The sequence below is a fragment of the Scyliorhinus torazame genome, chromosome 15 (assembly GCF_047496885.1).
Source record: "Scyliorhinus torazame isolate Kashiwa2021f chromosome 15, sScyTor2.1, whole genome shotgun sequence".
NCBI lineage: Eukaryota > Metazoa > Chordata > Chondrichthyes > Carcharhiniformes > Scyliorhinidae > Scyliorhinus > Scyliorhinus torazame.
In genome coordinates this window covers 71,929,721-71,950,310 of record NC_092721.1, presented here as the reverse complement: position 1 = coordinate 71,950,310, position 20,590 = coordinate 71,929,721, and the positions used below count along the sequence as shown (strand labels likewise).

Genomic DNA, 20,590 nt, shown 5'->3' with positions numbered 1-20,590 from the left:
ACACTGTCCTTTGAGTAGACATTGGTCCAAATTCTCTGGTCTCTGGATTGTCAGGGACCAGACATGAGAGTGAGTATGTGTCTGGACCCTGTAGAAGTCCTGATGCACTGACCTACATGGGAATTGCCCAGGAAGTTCAAACTTCCAATGGCAATTACCCTGCTCCCCAGGACCCTCGGTGAATCAATGCAACTTTGTGCTACATTCAGAGACTTTGGACAGTTCCATGGTACTCATCTGAATAGTTACCAAGGAAACGTTAGACAGATTAAACTTAGCCTAACTCCTTGGTAATTACAGAACTGACCCCTCTCTCCCGACCATCACTCTCACTGACCCCCAATTACCCCTAACCTGACCCACCACCCAGCTCCACCACCCTCCCATTTGCACCCCCTCCCCCAGATCTGACTACCACCCTGACCTGATTATCCTCCTGGCCACCCACTCGCTAACATTCAAATTAGAACGTTAAACTTAGCAAATGGCACTTGGTGACATGGGGAGGGGGGGGAAGAAAGCATGTACGTTCCCCCCCACTCCCCCCTCTCAACTTTGCTCTGTTGTGACAGAGTTCTTCCAGGGACACGGTGCTCCACGTTTCTGGAAACAATGGGCTTAGAAGGACTTGGAAGAAGAATGGGGCAGCACCAAGTTGAGGGAATGATCAAGCGGCAATCTTGCGATGATTGTCGTTCCTCAGAAAGATGTAACTTCATTCTAACATTTTTTTCTCATTTTTTTGCTGTCGCAGAATCTTTCCCACTAATTCCAATGATTATAAACCAGCATTAATAGAAAAGTAGAGCACACCAACCTGAAAGCATGATGTCCTCTCCAATAACCTGTTCTTCGGCGACATCCAGTGAACTGTCATTAATCATTTCATTAGTTTCGTCATCACAAGCAAGACCAGAATAGTCCTGCAGCAGGTCTGCATTGGGTACATGCTCCACAATGACAGCAGGGAAAAGACAAGAACTGCCAAGCTGCAAGAAGCAAAATAACAGATGAGTTCTACGGTTTGAAGTTTAAATTCATCCGTATCATTATTGACAAGACTGTGGGAGTGCACTGGCTGCCCAAAAATAGTTCTGCTCACACTGAGCTGGCAAGCTCAGCAGTTGTCGTGCAGTGCTGTCGATCCTACTACTGCAGCAAGAGGGTGCTGGTCATAGAAACTGCAGCTCTGCACTCTCCCCGCCCCCAACCACTACAAAGTTCGGCTATTAATGATTCCTCCCAACCAACTGTTAAAAAGTTAAACATTAACAGCCCCAAGTATATCACGTACACCAAAAACTGTGGCTGCAATTCCAGTCACGGTTACCATGTAAACGCTGTCAATGTCAAGTAGCCATATCTGTGAAGCCAGCTGTCGGGATAAGGAAATGGTCCTTGTTCAGAGCCAATGGGGACTCAGCGGCCCATCCAATTTTTAGTCAAGTGACCCAAAACATGTGCCAGTTTCAGAACATGTCAAATGTTTGCATTCAGTAAAAGAAAAAATAAATTGCCGCTTAGTGTCCAGGGAAATGCAAGTTAGGTGGGGTTATAGGGATAGGGCAGGGAAGTTAGCCTAGGTAGGGTGCTCTGTCGGAGGGTCAGTGTGGACTCAATGGGCCAAATGTACTGTAGCGATTCTATGATTCTATGGTTGTTTTTAATGTTAGCTGAATACTTTGCAAAGGTTTATTTTTAAATCTTACCATTTGGATGGAGGTGCGTTTTTCAAAAGAAACTTTTGTATATTCAAAGTATTATATCTGATTATACAAGTACAAAAATAGAAGATGAAAAATAAAAACTGATTTTTAAAAACACATCTGCCCAGTAAATAACAATAATGGTGCTTAAAAAAAGTTGATGTTAACACTGCAGAAATGTAGCCTTTGGAACTCACCAGGAGACTAATATAGCTGACCTCTCAAACACAAAAGCCCCGTCACTTTCATGTCTCTGGCTGACCAATGTGGTGTTAAAGTTCACAGAAATCAGCACATACAAAATTAGATTTTTCACACGATGGATTGTACTTTTGTACACGGATACCATCTACTTTAACACCTTCATAAGAAAGCAAGAATAATCTGGATGTACTCATACCGATGCAAAGTCTTATTTAGTCTCCGAGTATTTGTGTTTCTAGCAAACTCTTTACCACTTTGGTTCCAGGTCACTTTCAGTTCAATAATGAAATCAAAATTGGATACATTCCCAGACAGAATGCAATTCCCTTGAAAAACACATTTGGGTGGCACAAACGTACCACCCAATCCCCAAAAATAGTTTACATGTGTGGAGTTTGCGCTTATACCTCCAGGTGCTCCAGTTTCCTCCCACAGTCCAAAGATATGCAGGTTAGATGGATCGGCCAGAATATAAATTGCCCCTTAGGTGTCCAGGGAAATGCAGGTTAGCTGGGGATATAGGGATAGGGCAGGGAAGTTAGCCTAGGTAGGGTGCTCTGTCGGAGGGTCAGTGTGGACTCAATGGGCCAAATATGTACTGTAGGGATTCTACGATTCTATGGTTGTTTTTAATGTTAGCTGAATACTTTGCAAAGGTTTATTTTAAAATCATACCATTTGGATGGAGGTGAGTTTTGCAAAAGAAACTTTTGTATATTCAAAGTATTATATCTGATTATACAAGTACAAAAATGGATGACCCAAAAAAACAAACTGATTTTTAAAAATGCATCTGTCCAGTAAATAACAATAATGGTGCTTAAAAATAGTTGATGTTAACACTGCAGAAATGTAACCTTTGGAACTCACCAGGAAGACTAATATAGCACTATTTAAAACAACACCACAATATCAAAATAACTTCCACAAGAAATATATAATAATATAGTTCTTGCAAATTAACTATTTATCTGAGTTAGCTTTCAAGTTGAATTATCAGGGTTCATTTTAATTGTTTGAAAATTCAATTATGCCCACAAACTAGTGAAGGGATTGTGATCTGTAAATAACTCCAATTCGTTCAAAGCACTGCAGGCAGAATGCAAACTTTGTGCTGCCTGTTCATTCACATGATAGTGCTATGCTATGTGCAATATTGAGAGACTGCATGCCTAGCACTTAGGAGTTAGCCCGCTCTAGCTGAAGCCAGTTTTTACTTCTTAAAAGGAGAAGGACAATTTGCTTGGAGCTAATGCTGGAAGTCGCTGGGGAAGAATCATTGACAAATGGCACAGCAAGGGGAAAGCAGGCTCCCAGATTTCCTGATGTAGCATTTCAGGCACTGGTGCAAGAGGTGCAAGAGGTGGGCGGGGGGGGGGGGGGGGGCGGGGAGGTCCGCTTCCTGCAAGGGATCAGGAGGGCTTCCAGGCAGGCACTTCAAGAAATGGGAGCAGACGGCCATAGGGTCAGTAGCAACCTTATCACCCAAAGCACTTATTGAGGAGCAGTTTAGTAACCTTACATTTATGATTAAGTTCAGTAAATTCATCTTGAAATGGCATAAACTTGCAACTGAGCAAATCGCTTCACACACTACTCAATATACCACACCTCCATTACTTACCTGTTAACAATCTTGATCAATCACGACTCATTTATTCATTTATAGCTTTGGCTCAAGGGTAATTAGGCATGGGCAACAGATGCTGGCCTTGCCAGTGACACTCACTTTGCACTGATACAGCCTCATGCACACACCTCAGTGCCTGAGCGCACACACCTCACAGCACCCACATGTGTACACTGCCAGTTATTCAACCATGACAGCCATATCACCCAAACAAATTGCACAGCACTCCCTGACATACAATGGAGGCAGAGAACCGGAGGCAGAAACAGTGACTAATTGGCAGAGGATTGACATCTCCTTACCCCATGGATCTTCATATTTGGACAGGCCATTGCCGAGGTGAATTTGGATCCAAGACCATAGAAGATGATGGTTATATTCCTATTTCATGTAACTTCTCGCATCTCACTTGTTCCTCATCCAAACATGTCAGAAATATCATAGATTATCATAGAATTTACAGTGCAGAAGAAGGCCATTCGGCCCATCGAGTCTGCACCGGCTCTTGGAAAGAGCACCCTACCCAAGTTCAGCATCTCCACCCTATCCCCATAACCCAGTAACCCCACCCAACACTAAGGGCAATTTTGGCAATTTATCATGACCAATCCACCTAACCCGCACATCTTTGGACTGTGGGAGGAAACCGGAGCACCCGGAGGAAACCCACGCACACACGGGGAGGATGTGCAGACTCCGCACAGACAGTGACCCAAGCCGGAATCGAACCTGGGACCCTGGAGCTGTGAAGCAATTGTGCTATCCACAATGCTACCGTGCTGCTCCAATTGCCCCAATATGACAATTGCAAATGGTGTCGGTATGAAACTCTTATTTCCATGTCCTCACCACACTTCCTTCGCTGTATCTTTTACCTTTCAGGTACCCAAGAACTCCCATCTGGTCAGGCGGTGGTGCAGGAGAATGAAGGCCCAGAGGACATAGATGATGAAGAAACACTGTCACTCAATTTCACACTCATCACACTCAAAGCCATCAATCTCGATCTTGACAATGAAAGTACTTGAGAGAGTATTCTAGAGGCAGGATCTGCATGTGGTGAGTCACCAGAAACGAGTGCCCTACACACAGCGCTGAAGGAAAAGGTGGCAGATGTCACCTTCCTGATGGGCATGGGCATGATGAGGTTTGATGCAGAGGATTAAGATGAGAACTTTGATGGGGTGGTGTGCAGAAAATGATGATGAGTATGCACCCAGAAATTCTTGATGCACAGTGATCCTGGTGCCACCTAAAAGGAACCTACAGAAATATAGTTCCAACTTGTCCAGAGCAATGCACAGAGCTTGGAGCTAGCCTTCCCAACATGGCAGAGGTATCCAATCCATCAGCAAGCCAGCCCTAACTACTGTCCTGAGGTGATGCAGTCTGAAACTGGGCCTTCTGGGAAACAGAGTAACTCAAGGATATCTTGCAAGGCCACCGGCAGGCTTACAAGGATTACGGACTTACAGTGGGGGGCACTGATGTCAGCAATCCTCCATGCTGAAATCATTGGCAAAACTATACTTAGAACTAGGCCACATGCAAGACAGGTACGAAATGCTCAATAGTTAGTAGTTGAATTTTGTGCAGAATAATGGATATCTTGTTTCCTTGAAGATGATAAGGAATTTTGTGAGGGGCCTTTTCGTTCAGGATTGTGACCAAGACAAAGCTATGTTGGCACGTTACAGAGGATGGTTGGTGTGGGACTTCGTTCAATGGGAATCTGATGTCATGTATACAGAAATTAGAGCCTAATGAAGTGCTCATGGACAGCCTGGCAGGAACATTGCTGTGCCATCTATCTCCTCCAATTTGTTTGTACATACCCCCCACCCCTCTTCCTCCTGAGGTGATTGCCAAATCTCTGACAGTTAAGGCCGAGCCCTCATCGTGGCCAGGTTGTAGAGGATACAGCAGATCATCATGAATCAGTGCACATGTTCCAGCGAATACTTGTCCAGAATGGCTGTTGCAGTGGAACTGTTGCTTCAGCACTCCTGTCATATAGCCAATGATGTTTCTCAAGGCAACATGGCTTTCATTGTATATATGTTGGCAATGTGTAGTTAGGTTGTGGCGTGGTATTATGAGCCAGGTGTGGACTGGTTTGATGAGGTGGCTGAGAGATTAATAGAACAGGGGACAGGCACAGTATGAAAGCATCTTCACTACCGCCAGGAAAGCAGGCATTCACTAACAATGTGAAGAGTGTGGTATCATGCCAACTGCACATTTATCAAGTAGTAATATTGACAGAGGTAGTACATCGCAGCATTGAGGAGCTGAACCTGCAAAGCCACAGGTGTGCAGTCAATGGCATTCTTCCCCACAGGTGAGTCCACTATCCTGGCAAAGCCACATCCATACTTTGCCTGCTTATCTCTGTTCACAGATAATACAATGGAGCCCCTCTTTCTGGCATTATGCTTCTGTCACCTCTCTGATGTAGCAATGGAAGTGAATTGGGGGAAGTTAGATATGTCACCTGTTCGAGCCTGGGAAGTTCATGATACAAAGGAATTCAGGACTATGATCATCTTCGCAGCCACCGACAGTGCTGTCCTTGCGTTGCTCTGAGGCTGCAGGTCTGGTTGTAAGAGGGGACAGAGTTCTGTGAGCATTTCCTTCCTTCCTACAATGCAGATGTTATACACACTGCTCCTGGCTTAGGTAGAGGTACAGTTACAATACCAGTTGGTGTCATAACTGGACGGGAAGATTCCAGAATAGAACCCTGGCTCAAAAGACTGTAAATTTAATTTAAGAAAATTTAGAGGAACAGAGTCAGGTGACCGGTAATTATTTTTAACAAGAAAAATAAATAAACCTGAAAAATTGATTATACGATGCTCTTTTACTCCCCCTTATCTTATAAATACGCACAGATTACAAAGTACACCTTAAGCTACAATTGTCTCAGTAACATGGTCCTTTTTAAGTCCATGGATTAGATGTAGTCAAATACCCACACTCTGTTTTGAACATAAGTCAGCATCTGTGGATTTCTCCTCCGAATCCTCCCAGATGATTGTCACACGAGAGTTTCCAAACTCTACTACCAAAATATGCTTTAAAATCTTCTTTCACGTTCCATTAACGGTTTGCATTCCAAAATCCTGTCTGGGATTTCCAAATTACCTTTTAAAACAAAGCTTCCGCTCCACATTTAACAGCAGATCCAGTATCCAGGTTTTAGATCACTCTTTTGATTTATCTCTGAAGTCCACTTTTCCACTTTAAATCTGGTTACTGCAATTGTCTCCTTAACTCAGAACACTTTGGCAGCACAATGGTTAGCAATGCTATGTCACAGCGCCAGGGACCAGTGTTAAATTCTGGCCTTGGGTGTGGAATTTGCACTTTCCCCCCCGTGCCTGCGTGGTTTTCTTCCGGGTGCTCCGGTTTCCTCCCACAGTCCAAAGATGTGCCGTTTAGGTGGATTGGCCATGATAAAATTGCCCCTTAATGTCCAGGGATGTGTAGGTTAGGTGAGGTTACGGGGAAAGGACGGCTTTGACTCTAGCTGGCTGCCCTTTCCGAGGGTTAGTGCAGTCTCATGGATCGAATGGCCTCCTTCTAAACTGTAGAGGTTCTATGGTTACTTTTTTTTGCATTCTTCAGCACGGTAGCATAGTGGTTAGCACAATTGCAATACCGTGGGTTTCCTCCGGGTGCTCCGGTTTCCTCCCACAGTTAAAAGATGTGCGGGTTAGGTGGATTGCCAATGCTAAATTGCCCTTAGTGTCCAAAATTGCCCTTAGTGTTGGGTGGGGTTACTGGGTTATGGGGTTATGGGGATAGGGTGGAGGTGTGGGCTTGGGTAGGGTGCTCTTTCCAAGAGCCAGTGCAGACTCGATGGGCCGTATGGCCTCCTTCTGCACTATAACTTCTATGATTCTGTGATTCTATTCTGAACAGTACCTTGGTCTGTGTTCTCTGAACTTCAGGGGCGAAATTCTCCGGTATCGGCGCGATGTCCGCCGACTGGCGCCCAAAACGCGCAAATCAGTCGGGCATAGCGCCGCCCCAAAGGTGCGGAATGCTCCGCATCTTGGGGGGCCGAGCCCCAACCTTAAGGGGCTAGGCCCGCGCCGGACTAATTTCCGCCCCGCCAGCTGGCGGAAAAGGCCTTTGGTGCCCCGCCAGCTGGCGTGGAAATGACATCTCCGGGCGGCTCCTGCGTGGGAGCGTTAGCGGCCGCTGACGGCATTACCGTACATGCGCAGTGGAGGGAGTGTCTTCCGTCTCCGCCATGGTGGAGACCGTGGTGAAGGCGGAAGGAAAAGAGTGCCCCCACGGCACAGGCCCGCCCGCGGATCGGTGGGCACCCCCCGGGGCCAGATCGCCCCGCGCCCCCCTCCAGGACCCCGGAGCCCACCCGCGCCGCCTTGTCCCGCCGGTAAGGTAGGTGGTTTAATCTACGTCGGCGGGACAGGAGAATCGCGGGGGGGAGGGGCGCCAAGCGGCGCGCCGTGATTCCCGCCCCCGCCGAATATCCGGTGCCGGAGACTTCGGCAACCGGTGGGGGCGGGATTCACGCCAGCCCCCGGTGATTCTCCGACCCGGCAGGGGGTCGGAGAATCTCGCCCCAGGTGTCTTAAATGTTTTTTCTGTCACAATATTTTGGTTGTGTGTTATATGCTTATGTGGTTATACTGGTTCTTTAGGAAATCTGCAAATTTGCAACTCCTGTCCTGTCCAGTCTTTTTTCTGGCAGAGTTGAGAGATGTTACCGTTCTGGTGTCCTTCTTCAATCAGTCCAAAGATGTGCCGGTTAGGTGGATTGACCATTCTAAATTGTCCTCGAGTGTTCAAAAGATCTGTAGGTTAGGTTAAGGGGTTATTGGGATAGGGTGGGGGAACGAGATTGGGTGGAGTGCTGTTTCAGAGGTTCAGTGCAGACTCGATGGGCCGAATGGCCTCCTTCTGCACTGTAGGTATTCTATGATTGTAACTGCAATATACCCAGCTAAAACGTAAACTTTAAAGCTTTTCCCAGTTGCTAAGTAACCATTGCTAGTTTATTTACTCTTCACTCCGTAACCCCTTGGAAGCATAATAGAATCACAGTTGAAACATAACCAACCCTCACACATACAAACACCTCACCTAGCATGAATTTAACTATAGGTTTTACCCTTCCAGGCATACAAAGATTAAATTAAACCCACTTAAAACTACACCTCATTTCAAATGCTTACCGATACAAATATATATCCCTTAAAACTACCTTTGTTTTCCAAACAGTACGAGTACTCCTGGAAAAACCCCTGTGGATAAGGCCTCCTGTTCAGAGCTTTTCTCCCTCTCATTCTCCTCCGTCTGCAAACAGCGTGCTCTCCTCTTTGCTGCCTCTGCTCTATCTCCCTATCATGTTGTAGCCAGGGGGAATTGTAACTATAGCACCCATGCCTGAGAGCAAGTGGTGTGCCTAGAACCCATACAGTCACAACCAAGACCTTCTTGACATGCTGCACCACTCCTCAGCTTCACCAGCTTTAACCAACACTTTAAAACACTCTGCACATTCACAAACTCAAACACAGCTAGTGCAGGTTAATCAATAACTAACCTGCAAACTGTTAAGTAGTGCTGGTGGGGAAGTGGGTCCTTCCTGCTGCTGAATACATGTTCAGCTGTATGAGGTTAAAAGTGGGAATTTGCCAGTGCGGCAAAGTTCAAAATGAGTACTGGTGTCATTTGGATGTCATGATCCGCTTATTGTGCATCCACCCAGGACACCATCCAAACGTACGTGCTAAACCCCTCAATAAGATGGTGTTTGGGCACGTGCCATGGTGGAGGCAAGAGTGAGAAAAGACACCGGCAGCATCAAAACTATGGGTGCAACGGAGATCAATTTTAGGACCACTGTACTTCATGACTTTCCGGCTTGCTTTCTAAAGTTGCTCCTCCATTACATGAAGCGAGCCCTTAGGCAGCACTATTTCATGAAATCAACTCCTACGTGATATCCTGAAATAGTCCCATTGTGATATTTAAAGACAATCAAATCATATCAAAGACTGTCAGATTATAATTTCCTTTACGGTAATGCACCTTCTCCAGGCTGAAACACACAAGAATGTAGCAGTGTGCTAACCTTCACATACAGATGTAATTTGCTAACTCATTAGTGATGTGTCACAATTAAAGTTATCTTTGCAACAACGTGGATACAAATTCTTCAGGAGCAGTTACTTTAATAATAGTTTTCATGGTTTGTTTAAAACCACAAATCATTGCTGGTCCCAGTGACAATGGTAAAAGGGACACTAAAAAATTGGTCTCACAAAGCTCCAGATTGTGAACAATACAAATTGGATGGAATCATCCGAAGGTTAAAGTGCTTAATTTATGTGGAAAAACTTTTTAAAGCTGAGATTCTTGTCCTCAAAGCAGAGAGGTTTAAGGGACATTCAACAGAGAATGTTCAAAGATATGAGGGGGTTTGATGAAGTAAGCAAGGAACAACTGTTTCCATAGGCAGCAGGGGTGATAACCAAAGGGCACAGATTTTAAGATGGCAAAAGAACCGGAGAGGAAATGGGGTGGGAAACAGGCTATGGATAAAGAATGGGGTGAGGGTGACAAGACAAATTAGATATTGAAGGCAAGCACAGGCATGATAGGCTGAGTGGTCTCCTGTTATGTTGCATGATTTCATCATTCAATGGTTCCACCTCTGATCATTATCCATTATGCACTGGATAATGCATACATGGAGATGTTTAATGGCCCTGCTGCTAAATAGCTGACTGACACTGAAGATTTAGACTAATGCATTAGTGAGTTTGAAGCGCAGCCAAGCATTAATGGTGAGATGCTAGGACACAACCATGCCAACAAAAAACTTCCACAGCTGAACACATTAAAGCCTTTGAAATCATTCAAACAGCTCAGCCATCTGTTCATGTTTTGAAGTAGTGAAACAGAGGTCTAATTTGAAGTTGAATGAAAAGGTTAAAGCACAGGAGGACAACTGATACATTCAAATCAGAATTTCAATATTGTTCAGAAGGGTATTTCATCCAGTGCATAATATACTTTAATGCTCCTGAAGTCTTTCCCACTTTCACAATGCTGGTCAATGTAATAATCATTTGCCTGATAAGAACAAAACCCCATCATCAATCACTGTATAAATATAATTAAATCACACACCATTTCATAAAGTGACATTTGCAACACTTTTTGATATTCCACTTCCTTTCCGCCTCAATTTGGGATGAGAGAATTCTATTCTAAGTCTGCTACAGAGGATTTACTCCATTCCAACTGTGTCTTGAGGCCAATTTGATCGCCATTAAAAATCTTGCTTACTTCCTAACACTCCACCCCATAGTCACTAGTTTCTGATTGACCAGATAGCAATCTCTCTGTAAAGCTTTCTCCACCTCTGCTTTGGGTGAACACATTCTGAAATTACTAAGAGATACAAACTTAATTGATTAATTAGAGTTTGCGCTGTAATATTTGGGAAAAATCTGTAATTAAAACACAGAGCATTCAACATAATCCCAGTTAATCAGGCAGTAATCTTCATTCTAAATTGCCCTTTGTGCCCAAAAAGATTGGGTGGGGTTGCTGGGTTACGGGGATGGGGTGGAGGTGTGGGTTTAGGTAAGGTGCTCTTTCCAAGGGCCGGTGCAGACTCGATGGGCCGAATGGCCTCCTTCTGTACTGTAAATTCTATGATTCTATGTTACTTATTGCCTAATCTCGCATACAGGCGCACACATCACACAAGAGTGCCTTGATCCAAAAACAATGAGAAATCTTTGGGTTATGGTGACACTGGCCAGGCAGCTGAACTTCACACTGACAGTTATCGGGTCATCTCAACTCAATAATGTACCACATTCTGCACTGCGTTGGTGTAAAAAAAAAAAAGGCAGTGTCAGACATGAAAACACCATATTGCACAAAAAGGGACCATTTCTTGAACAAACCACATGGAATCCAACCTGACATGGACTCAATCTAGCTAATGTAATCCGCTAAGTGAAAGATCTGCATCAACTTCCCTTTATCCTGAATTGAAAGCAAAACTATAGAACATGTAACCACTCTGCTATTAACCACTATTAAGTCCTGGCTGGGTGCCCTCTGCAGCAGCATCACTGGGCTAATTAAGCATTATTTATATAAATTTTGGTACAGTCAATCATTAAGAAATGTTTACCAAATAACATTTAAACGAAGAAACACTTGCATTGATACAGTGCATTTCATCACAAGTTATATTCAAACATTAATAGCAGGCAGGTAGGTATTGCATCAGCTGTGCAATATATTAATATTAGATTACTTCCGAGGTTAGCTACTAATTTCTACAGAACATTGTATGGCTTTATTAATATCAGATTATACCCAATGACTTGATATGAATTTTACCTGATAATTGAGTCCCTATGGATTAATTTACTAACTAAGTGTTGCGCGTTCAAGTAAGAAAAAACTCCTGACAGTCAGAAACTAATTTATACAGAATATGTTGTACAGTCTATTACTAACACTAAATTATGCACCTGATTACTCTCAATTAACATGGTGTTGAAATTAATGTGCCATTGAAATTAATATGCCGCTGAAGCTTTGCATTGTCGAACTCTCAAGTGAAAGATTCATAACATGTCAAGGTATCTAGAGTAAACAGTTTTATGGGCACAACAGGCGGGGTTACACATTGGACCAAAGGTCTTCTCCAGCATATTGAAAGCAAGAGAAAGCAAGTGGTTACATCCTGGATAGAATTTGACTGGCGCCAGGATTTCCCGTCCCACCAACCGAGCAATGAGCAATGCATGCCCACCAATGCTGGCTGCTCTGCTGCCATTTAACACTGCAACGAGCTTTCTTATGGCGACAGGCAAAATTTACGCCTCTCATTTGGGAGCAAGTCCCACCTTGCAGCCAACCAATCTAGTAGTTCTCTAGTCTCTGCGGCCAGCACCACGGAGTGCTGACAACAATTGGGACGACAAGCAGCTCTCAGGTTCTAAGTCCTGGAGCGAGGATGAGAAGGAAGGCCTCCGGGCGACAAGAAGAGAAGAGTGGGCATCATGATGGCATTGCAGGGATGGAGTGCATAGCAGTGGCAGTCCTTGCAGCTTGGGGGAGGGGGCAGTGAGCACCTGATCTAGAAAGGGAGCTACTAGTAGTGGTGCCTCCTGCTCAATACCACTATGCCATTGCCTCCCCTAAGGGTCAAGGTGAAGGTCCACGCAGGGTGCTCTGCTGGGCATCTCTCTTCCTGAACTCCCGAGAGCAGAGACATTGCAACCGGGTGGGAAACAGCCCTTGTAAAAGTCTCAAATGGGCTGAGGAAGGGTGGATGCCCATCATCGGGAGGAAGTCCTGACTTTGGAGATTTGCCAGCAGCTCTCTAGTCATTCCAGGAACAGCTCCTCTTCCAGCCACTACAGTACTAAGTGGCAGGAACTGGAAGACAGAAGGGTAAGTGCCAGGAGTCAAGAGCTGCGGCCAGGAGTCAATAGCTTCAGTGAAGGGGAGAGGCATAGGTCTGGGAGAGGAGGGGAGTCGGAAGCTCCAGAGGTCTCCAGACCACAAGGGGAGGGTGCCTCCATCCGAACGCCCTCCCCCTCCCCAGTTCTTTCCTGCCCAAGATCAAAGTCAGTTCAATTTGGTTTCCCCTGCCCACCCCACCATCTGTAGTGATTCTATAACCATTATCGTTACACTGAGAGGCCCATTGTTAGAATCCTGGATGAAAACCCTGAACTATTAGGATTCCAGACGAGAACCCAACTATTTAAAACAGAAAAAAAAAAGGGTGGCACGGTGGTCATGGTTAGCACTGCTGCCTCACAGTGCCAGGGATCCAGGTTCAATTCTGAGCTTGGGTGAATGTGTGGGTTTGCACAATTTCTCCGTGTCTGTGAGGGTTTTCTATGGGTGCTCCAGTTTCCTCCCACAGTCCGAAGATGTGTAGGTTAGGTGGAATGGTGACTCTAAATTGCTGCTTCGTGTGCAAGGTTGGGTGGGCTATGTGGATATGGTGGGGGAGTGAGCCTACATGAGGTGGTCTTTTGGAGCATGGGGCAACTCGATGGACTGAATGTCCTCCTTCTACACTGTAGTGATTCTATCCGTTATCCGTTTGCCAACCTACAAATTGAGGCTGGTCAGGAAATGACCCTTGGTGACCTTTTGGGGAAGCAGTGGCATAGTGGTATTGTCACTGGACTTGTAAACCAGGGTAATGCTCTGGGGACCCTCGTTCAAATCCCGCCACTGCAGATGATGACATTTTAATTTGGAAAAAGAAATCTGGAATTAAGAGTCGAATAACTAAACCATTGTCGATTGTTGTAAAACCCATCTAATTTAGGGAAGGAAATCTGCTGTCCTTATCTGGTCTGGCCTACATATGACTCCAGACCCACAGCAATGTGGTGGGCTCTGATTTGCCCCCTCAAGGGAATATAGGGATGGACAATAAATGCTGCACAGCCTGCGATGCCCACATCCCATGAACGAATAATAAAAAAAACTTTTAAGGGCCTCAACTGGGGCGATGAAGCGCTTCCCTCCCAACTTAACTGTAAAATCACAGCCAGTGCATTTTCACACTCCGTCACCTTAGACCCTGCAATGGAGTGGTGGTGCCGGGGGGGGGGGGTTGTCATAGCCAGAGGTATCAAATTCTGGCTTTTAAGTCATTTTATTTTACTTGTAACCATACCAATATTCCCCACTCCACTTCAGTGATATTCATGTTAAATGTAATAGTGCTGTGCAGAATAGGTACGCGACAATGGCATTACTTAAATTGAGGAACCATTGCACTTTAACAGCTGTTTAAAGTAAACATCCCAACAGAAGGGCCGTCCTCTCACCAATGCAAAACGTGTTGTAAAGGACAGAGGAGAAGTGGACAGCCCTGTCAGAGAGTGAAAGAAGTGGGATGGGCCAAATGGTCTCTTATGCTCCATAATTATACAGCAAGTAGTCTTACAACACCAGGTTAAAGTCCAAGAGGTTTGTTTCGATATCACTAACTTTCGGAGCGCTGCTCCTTCCTCAGGTGAATGAAGAGGTATGTTCCAGAAACATATATATAGACAAATTCAAAGATGCCATAATTATACAGTGGGGGGGATCTTTGCAAATTGAACAGGATCTCCCATCCGAACTCTGAAATTCGGTAGAAACTCTCAGAGGAGGTGCAAACAGACATTTCTGTCAATCTTATGGCATAGATGGGGAGAACTCCTATGGAAGTTCCACAGGTAAGATTTTCTGCATGAGACTGTATGAGGGCCTGCGGTACTGCCCTTACCCATGCTGTCGTGTCTGCTTATCATGGCATATTTACTTGGGAATGCCTAAAGGAGCACCGTCTTTGCAGGCTTTGCACCAGGTTTTGCCCAGGAAGCAGGGATTACATTTTGTCACATGTTGAATCATGTTGAATAGCATGGCACAGTGGCAACGAAGGCCCCACAGCGCAGAAGGTTTTTGCTTCAGACTTATCCAACAGCAGCCGACATCTATATAGAATGCTTACTGCTAAGGGACTTCATAAGAATAAACTTTCCTTCTTCTTCATCTGCCTACAATCTTTGCGTGGTTGACCACATCATCCACTTCCAATACCTGTGTGGACTGCACTTTCCTGTGTTCATGCTCATCTATCCAATTGTCGGCAGAGAAACATCTGCAATGGATTCTCTGCCCACTCATACTGTTCTTTAGTGACACAATGAATCTATCCTTGCTCCCCTCCTATTTCACATTTACATGCTGCCTCGGGGTAACATGATCCCAAAATATATCAAATGTTTGCATGTACATTGACAGCATTAAGCTGTATCTCAATACCACCTGTTACGGATGGGAACCACCAGTTATGGATGGGAGGGTGTGGTGGGATAACCCCCCAATTTCTCACTTCTCGGCTGATCTCAATACCACCTGTTACGGACGGGAGAGTGTGGTGGGGTCATCCCCATTTTCTCACCATTCGCTGACCGTAACAAGATATATTTTTGAGAAGTGTTTTAACTCTTTTTAGTACTCGATGTTAAACAAGCAGACTTTGTTTTAAGAATGAGAGGACACAAATTTAAACTAATTGGCAAAAGAAGCAAAAGCGACAGGAGGGAAAACCTTTTCACAGAACGAGTGGGGGTCTGGAAAGCACTGCCTGATTGTGTGGTGGAGGCAGATTCATTCAAAGCATTCAGAAGGGAATTAGATTGTCATCTCAAAGGGAAGAGTACGCAGGGTTGAGGGGAGAAGACAAGAGAATATAACTGGGTGCATGGCTCTTTTGGAAAACGAGTGGAGACAAAAGGGGGCCAAATAGCTTCCTGCTGTGCTGCAATAATTCTATGATATCTGTGGTTCTGGATGACATAGCAAGCCCGGCATTTGAATAGAAACTGTAGATATTCTACTGAATCAGTCACATATTCTTCCCTGGACTTTGGAAAGGAATAGAATAACCGCCCACTCAAACCAAAAAACTTAAGCTGGAAACTACAGCATAGATGCATTAATAATAAGATGAGCAGTATCAAAGAGAATGGAGCATGTTGCTATATTTTACTGAAACACCTTGTACATTAAAACATAAACACAAAATTTTGGTTAAACATTTTCATCTTTAGAATTGCAACTGAAGCGCAGCAACCTTTACTCTTTTTACCTCTACTTCAGAAGTATTGTAGATATAATATGGACCCAGCACTATCTGTTTATGTAAGTGTGACTATTTCATCAGCAAATCAATTTGAATAACACATTGTGTGATGAGTGCAGGGATTTCTTATATATATTGCATATCTGTTGCAGTAATGTTTTTAAAAGACAGAGTTCAGATATATAAATATGTTACAGTAATATTAAAGAATCTAGGTTAATATATCCAAACTCTGTTGCTGAAAATGGACAATTAAGACGTTGTACAAGTGAGATCATCATCCATTCCAACCATGTATATTGTATACCTATTTAGGGCTAATGGAATTTTGTTTAAAGAAAGAAGGATCCCTGGAGTATAGGTAATTGAGGGGTTGTAGTTAGCCTTTGTAAAATGGTCATAACCTAGTTAGTGGGATATGGATGGTGTAATTATTGGGAGAAGCCAGGCCTGCAGCAGGCAGTTTAACGTTTAGTTTTGCTAGGAGCTTGAAGCTGAGCAGGAGCTTTTGCCAAAGGCCGTCAGGTTAAGCAGTAGTCTCCCAAAGAAATCACGACTTGCAGCTGGTGCCTGAAAGGGTCTCTCTCTTTCTCTCTCTCCAAGCAGTCTCTCCGAGAAATCTCTACCCAGAGGGCAGCAAATATCCCTGCTAACTTCATTTATAAATGGCTTTTGATCTGATATGGGCTTTGCTTAATTGGAGATAGAGACGGTATCAATTAGAAGTTAATATGTTTCCTATTATTAAGAATGCTTTAGCTGTTATTTGTCAGATATATTTCTGTAATGTTAATGTATTTAATTCTGTGTTCAGAATAAAGTTTGTTTCAATATGAAAGATATCTATTGGTCAGGGGAAATCACTCCTTGAGCGAAGAATCTTTTCCTTACAGTTACATAAATTAAAAAACGCGTTGGGCTTCTTGTTCAGTATCCTAATAAATGTTGGGGTCTGGTCCAGCATCTTAACAATTGAATGATCACAAAGATGCACTTAGGCAATTTCAAATCAGGAATTATGGTGAGAGAGATACTTGTGAAAGGTAACAACATTGGTAAATTGAAACATTGCCACCAATAATGCTACAGGCAAAATCTTAACATCTTATAGGGAAAGGAATTAAATCAATCTAATCTTCTAACAGGCTTAAGCAATTGTGGAAATGGATAAGAGAGAGCACCTATTTAACAACTATTATTTTATACTTGAATCCTGGGCACCAGTATAAGGTGATTAGGACCAATTTTAATCCAATTCACCAGGAAGAAACCAGGTTGATGGCCAGTCAAAATGGCAGCAGATACTTTCATTCACAGACCCTGTTGCTTTCTCATGGTTGTAGCTTTAATATGCTCTTCTGAATAGGCAAGATGGACATCCAATGGAAGATAACGGGGTTCCTCTTATAAGTGAAGCTTTGATGAAGTCATTGGGACCCCCTTCCCCCCCTCTGCCTGCACAAGGAAACTGTTGTGGCTCCTCAGCAAGGCCCAGACCAATCTGGAACTCTTAATATTCTGCTTTGTTTCCCTGTGGGTAAGGAGGAGGAGGATGGGAATCAGGATGTCACCCTGTTATTTAAAAAAGGTGACAGAGGGATACCATGAAATTATCATAGAATCATAGAATTTACAGTGCAGAAGGAGGCCATTTGGCCCATCGAGTCTGCACCGGCTCTTTTTGAAAGAGCACCCTACCCAAGCCCACACCTCCACCCTATCCCCATAACCCAGTAACCCCACCCAACACGAAGGGCAATTTTAGACACTAAGGGCAATTTAGCATGGCCAATCCATCTAACCTGCACATCTTTGGACTGTGGGAGGAAACCGGAGCACCCGGAGGAAACCCACGCAGACACAGGGAGGACGTGCAGACTCCGTACAGACAGTGACCCAAGCCGGGAATCGAACCTGGGACCCTGGAGCTGTGAAGCAATTGTGCTAACCACCATGCTACCGTGCTGCCCTCCTATAGACCAGTTAATCTAACGTCTGTTGTTAGGAAATCATAAAGTCCATAATTAGGGATAGAATGTCTGAACAGCTTGATCAGAGAGAGACAGATTGATTTGTAAAGTATAGATCATGCCTGGCGAATATGATTGATTTTGTAAAAGAGAGTTGACTAAATTAGTGGATATTACTTATATTACTTCCAGCAGAAATTTGATAAAGCCCATCCTTAGGGACTATTAGTTAAAGTTGAACCTCATGGAATTGAAGGCAATTATTGATCTGGTTAGGAAGGAAGGAAACAGTATGGGTATTGGGCAGGTACTTAGTTGGCAGGATGTGACTAGTGATGTCATGCAAGAGGCCTCAATTACTCATCATACTTATTAACTTAGATGAAAGGATCGAAAGACAACATTCAAATTTGATGGACAGCATTGTAAACAATGTAGGCGGAAGAATAAAATGACAAAGAAATATAAAGTAAATGGGCAAAATTGGCAAATGGATTTCAAAATGAGCAAAATGTGAGGTCATCCGCTCGGGACTTGAAATGTATTGAAAGGAGCACAGATACTAAATGGTGAAAAGCTAGAAACAGTGGACATCCAAAAAGATTTTAAGGCCAATGTACAGAGATCATTAAAAAGCCATGAAGAAGTACAGGAGAGGAGCAGAAATGTTGGTCTTTATATATAGATGACTAGAATACAAGGGAGTAGAAATCCTGCTTCTGCCATACAAAATCCTGGTCAAACCATACCTAGAGTACAGGGAGCAGTTCTGGGAATCACATCTTCGGAAGGGTATATTGACCTCGGAGGGAGCGCAGTAGAGTCTAGATATCATTCTGGTAAATATAAGACTTAAAACAAGGGGAAAAATTACACAAACTAGGGTTCTATTTTCTGAAATGTAGAACGAAAAGGGCAATTTGATCAAGTTTTCAGGATATTAAGGGGACCAGGTGAGCTAGACAGGGAGAAGACGGGTGCGATTCTCCACTCCTGCGGCGGTTGGGAGAATTGCCTGGGCCGCCAAAGTTTCCCGCGACACCGGTCCGACGCCCTCCCAAGCTGCGGGAACGGCCCCTTCAAGTTCCGCGGGCCGCATGCTGGAGAATCGCCCGAGACACCCAAAACGGCGATTCTCCGGCACCCCTGCTATTCTCAGGCCCGGATGGGCTGAAGTCCCGACGGCGTGACCCCAGTTCACGCCGTTGCCGTTCACACCTGCTTTTCAAAGTCGTCAGCCAGTCGTGCTGGCTGTCGCTGAGCAGGGAGGAGGTGAGCGGACTGTTCCGCAGCTCCTGGAGACCGGGTCGGCTTACCCGAGAAGGCTGCGGCCAAGGGGGGGGGGGCGAGTGTGCACGTGGGAGGGGGGGGGAGGATGAGGGAGAGTGTGCAGGTGGGAGGGGGGATGAGGGAGAGTGTGCAGGTGGGAGGGGGGAATGAGGGAGAGTGTGCAGGTGGGAGGGGGGATGAGGGAGAGTGTGCAGGTGGGAGGGGGGATGAGGGAGAGTGTGCAGGTGGGAGGCGGGATGAGGGAGTGTGCAGGTGGGGGGGGGGATGAGAGAGAGTGTGCAGGTGGGAGGGGGGTGAGGGAGAGTGTGCAGGTGGGAGGGGTTGATGACGGAGAGCGTGCAGGTGGGGGATGAGGGAGCGGCGTGCAGGTGGGAGGGGGGTGAGGGAGAGTGTGGATCGTCCATCCGCGGATGCCACATGTCAGCCACCCTGATATGGCAGGACGATGATGAGGACACGGCCGCAGGTTGCGTGTGGCTGATGGGCACAGGCGAGTGGCACATTGGTGAGCAATACGGTGTGAAGTGACCGTTGGGCGCAGACAGTGACCAGGTGTTAGGCTGGCTGCGTATCTGCAGTGCGACCAGGCCACCGGGGCACACTGGTATCCCATGCAACCCGGCTGGCGAGGTGTGGAAGAACCTTGGTGTAACATGTTGTTTCTCTGCCCCCCACCACCCTCCTGCAGGTCACCATGTATGCCAACCAGACAGCGATGTTTACTGCCGTGGTTGGAGCCGCAGCTCTGGAGTTTGCCATCCGGCAGTGTAGAGTCAGACGGCCCACAGTGGCTGCAGATGCAGCGGTCGCCGGTGCAGCAGAGGGGATGGCCGCGGAGTGGCCCGTCATCGCCGGGCAGGCCGCAGGCGCTCAGGAGCCGAATGTACAGGGGGATGCCGAGGGGAACATTGACCGCCAGACGGCGAGGAATGCAGAGGAAGTGCTTGGGGGGGGGGGGGGGGGGGAGCAGGAGGAGGAGGAGCAGGTGGATCCACTGGTGGTGGTGCCAGGGCGCCACAGGCGTCCAGCAAGGCCGAGGGTGTACCGTGACAGAATGTCGTTCAAGGCACTAACGGACATCACATGCAGGAGGAGACTACGGTTCAGCAGG

General features: G+C 45.4%; 1 protein-coding gene across 10 annotated transcripts in view; it reads right to left on the bottom strand.

Annotated features, from left to right (window-relative positions):
• LOC140391621 (ETS-related transcription factor Elf-1-like) overlaps positions 1 to 20,590 on the bottom strand; it is a 247,651-nt gene that overhangs the window by 131,647 nt on the left and 95,414 nt on the right. For 8 of the 10 annotated variants that reach the window (XM_072476285.1, XM_072476292.1, XM_072476293.1 and 5 more), the window contains exon 3: positions 818 to 989. The exons of 1 other annotated variant lie outside the window; for it this stretch is intronic. In XM_072476285.1, coding sequence (XP_072332386.1) covers positions 818 to 989 — 172 coding nt within the window. Of the gene's footprint in view, positions 1 to 817; positions 990 to 8,779; positions 9,018 to 20,590 lie in introns of those variants that run through there. One more of the 10 variants, XM_072476294.1, reaches the window with a different exon arrangement.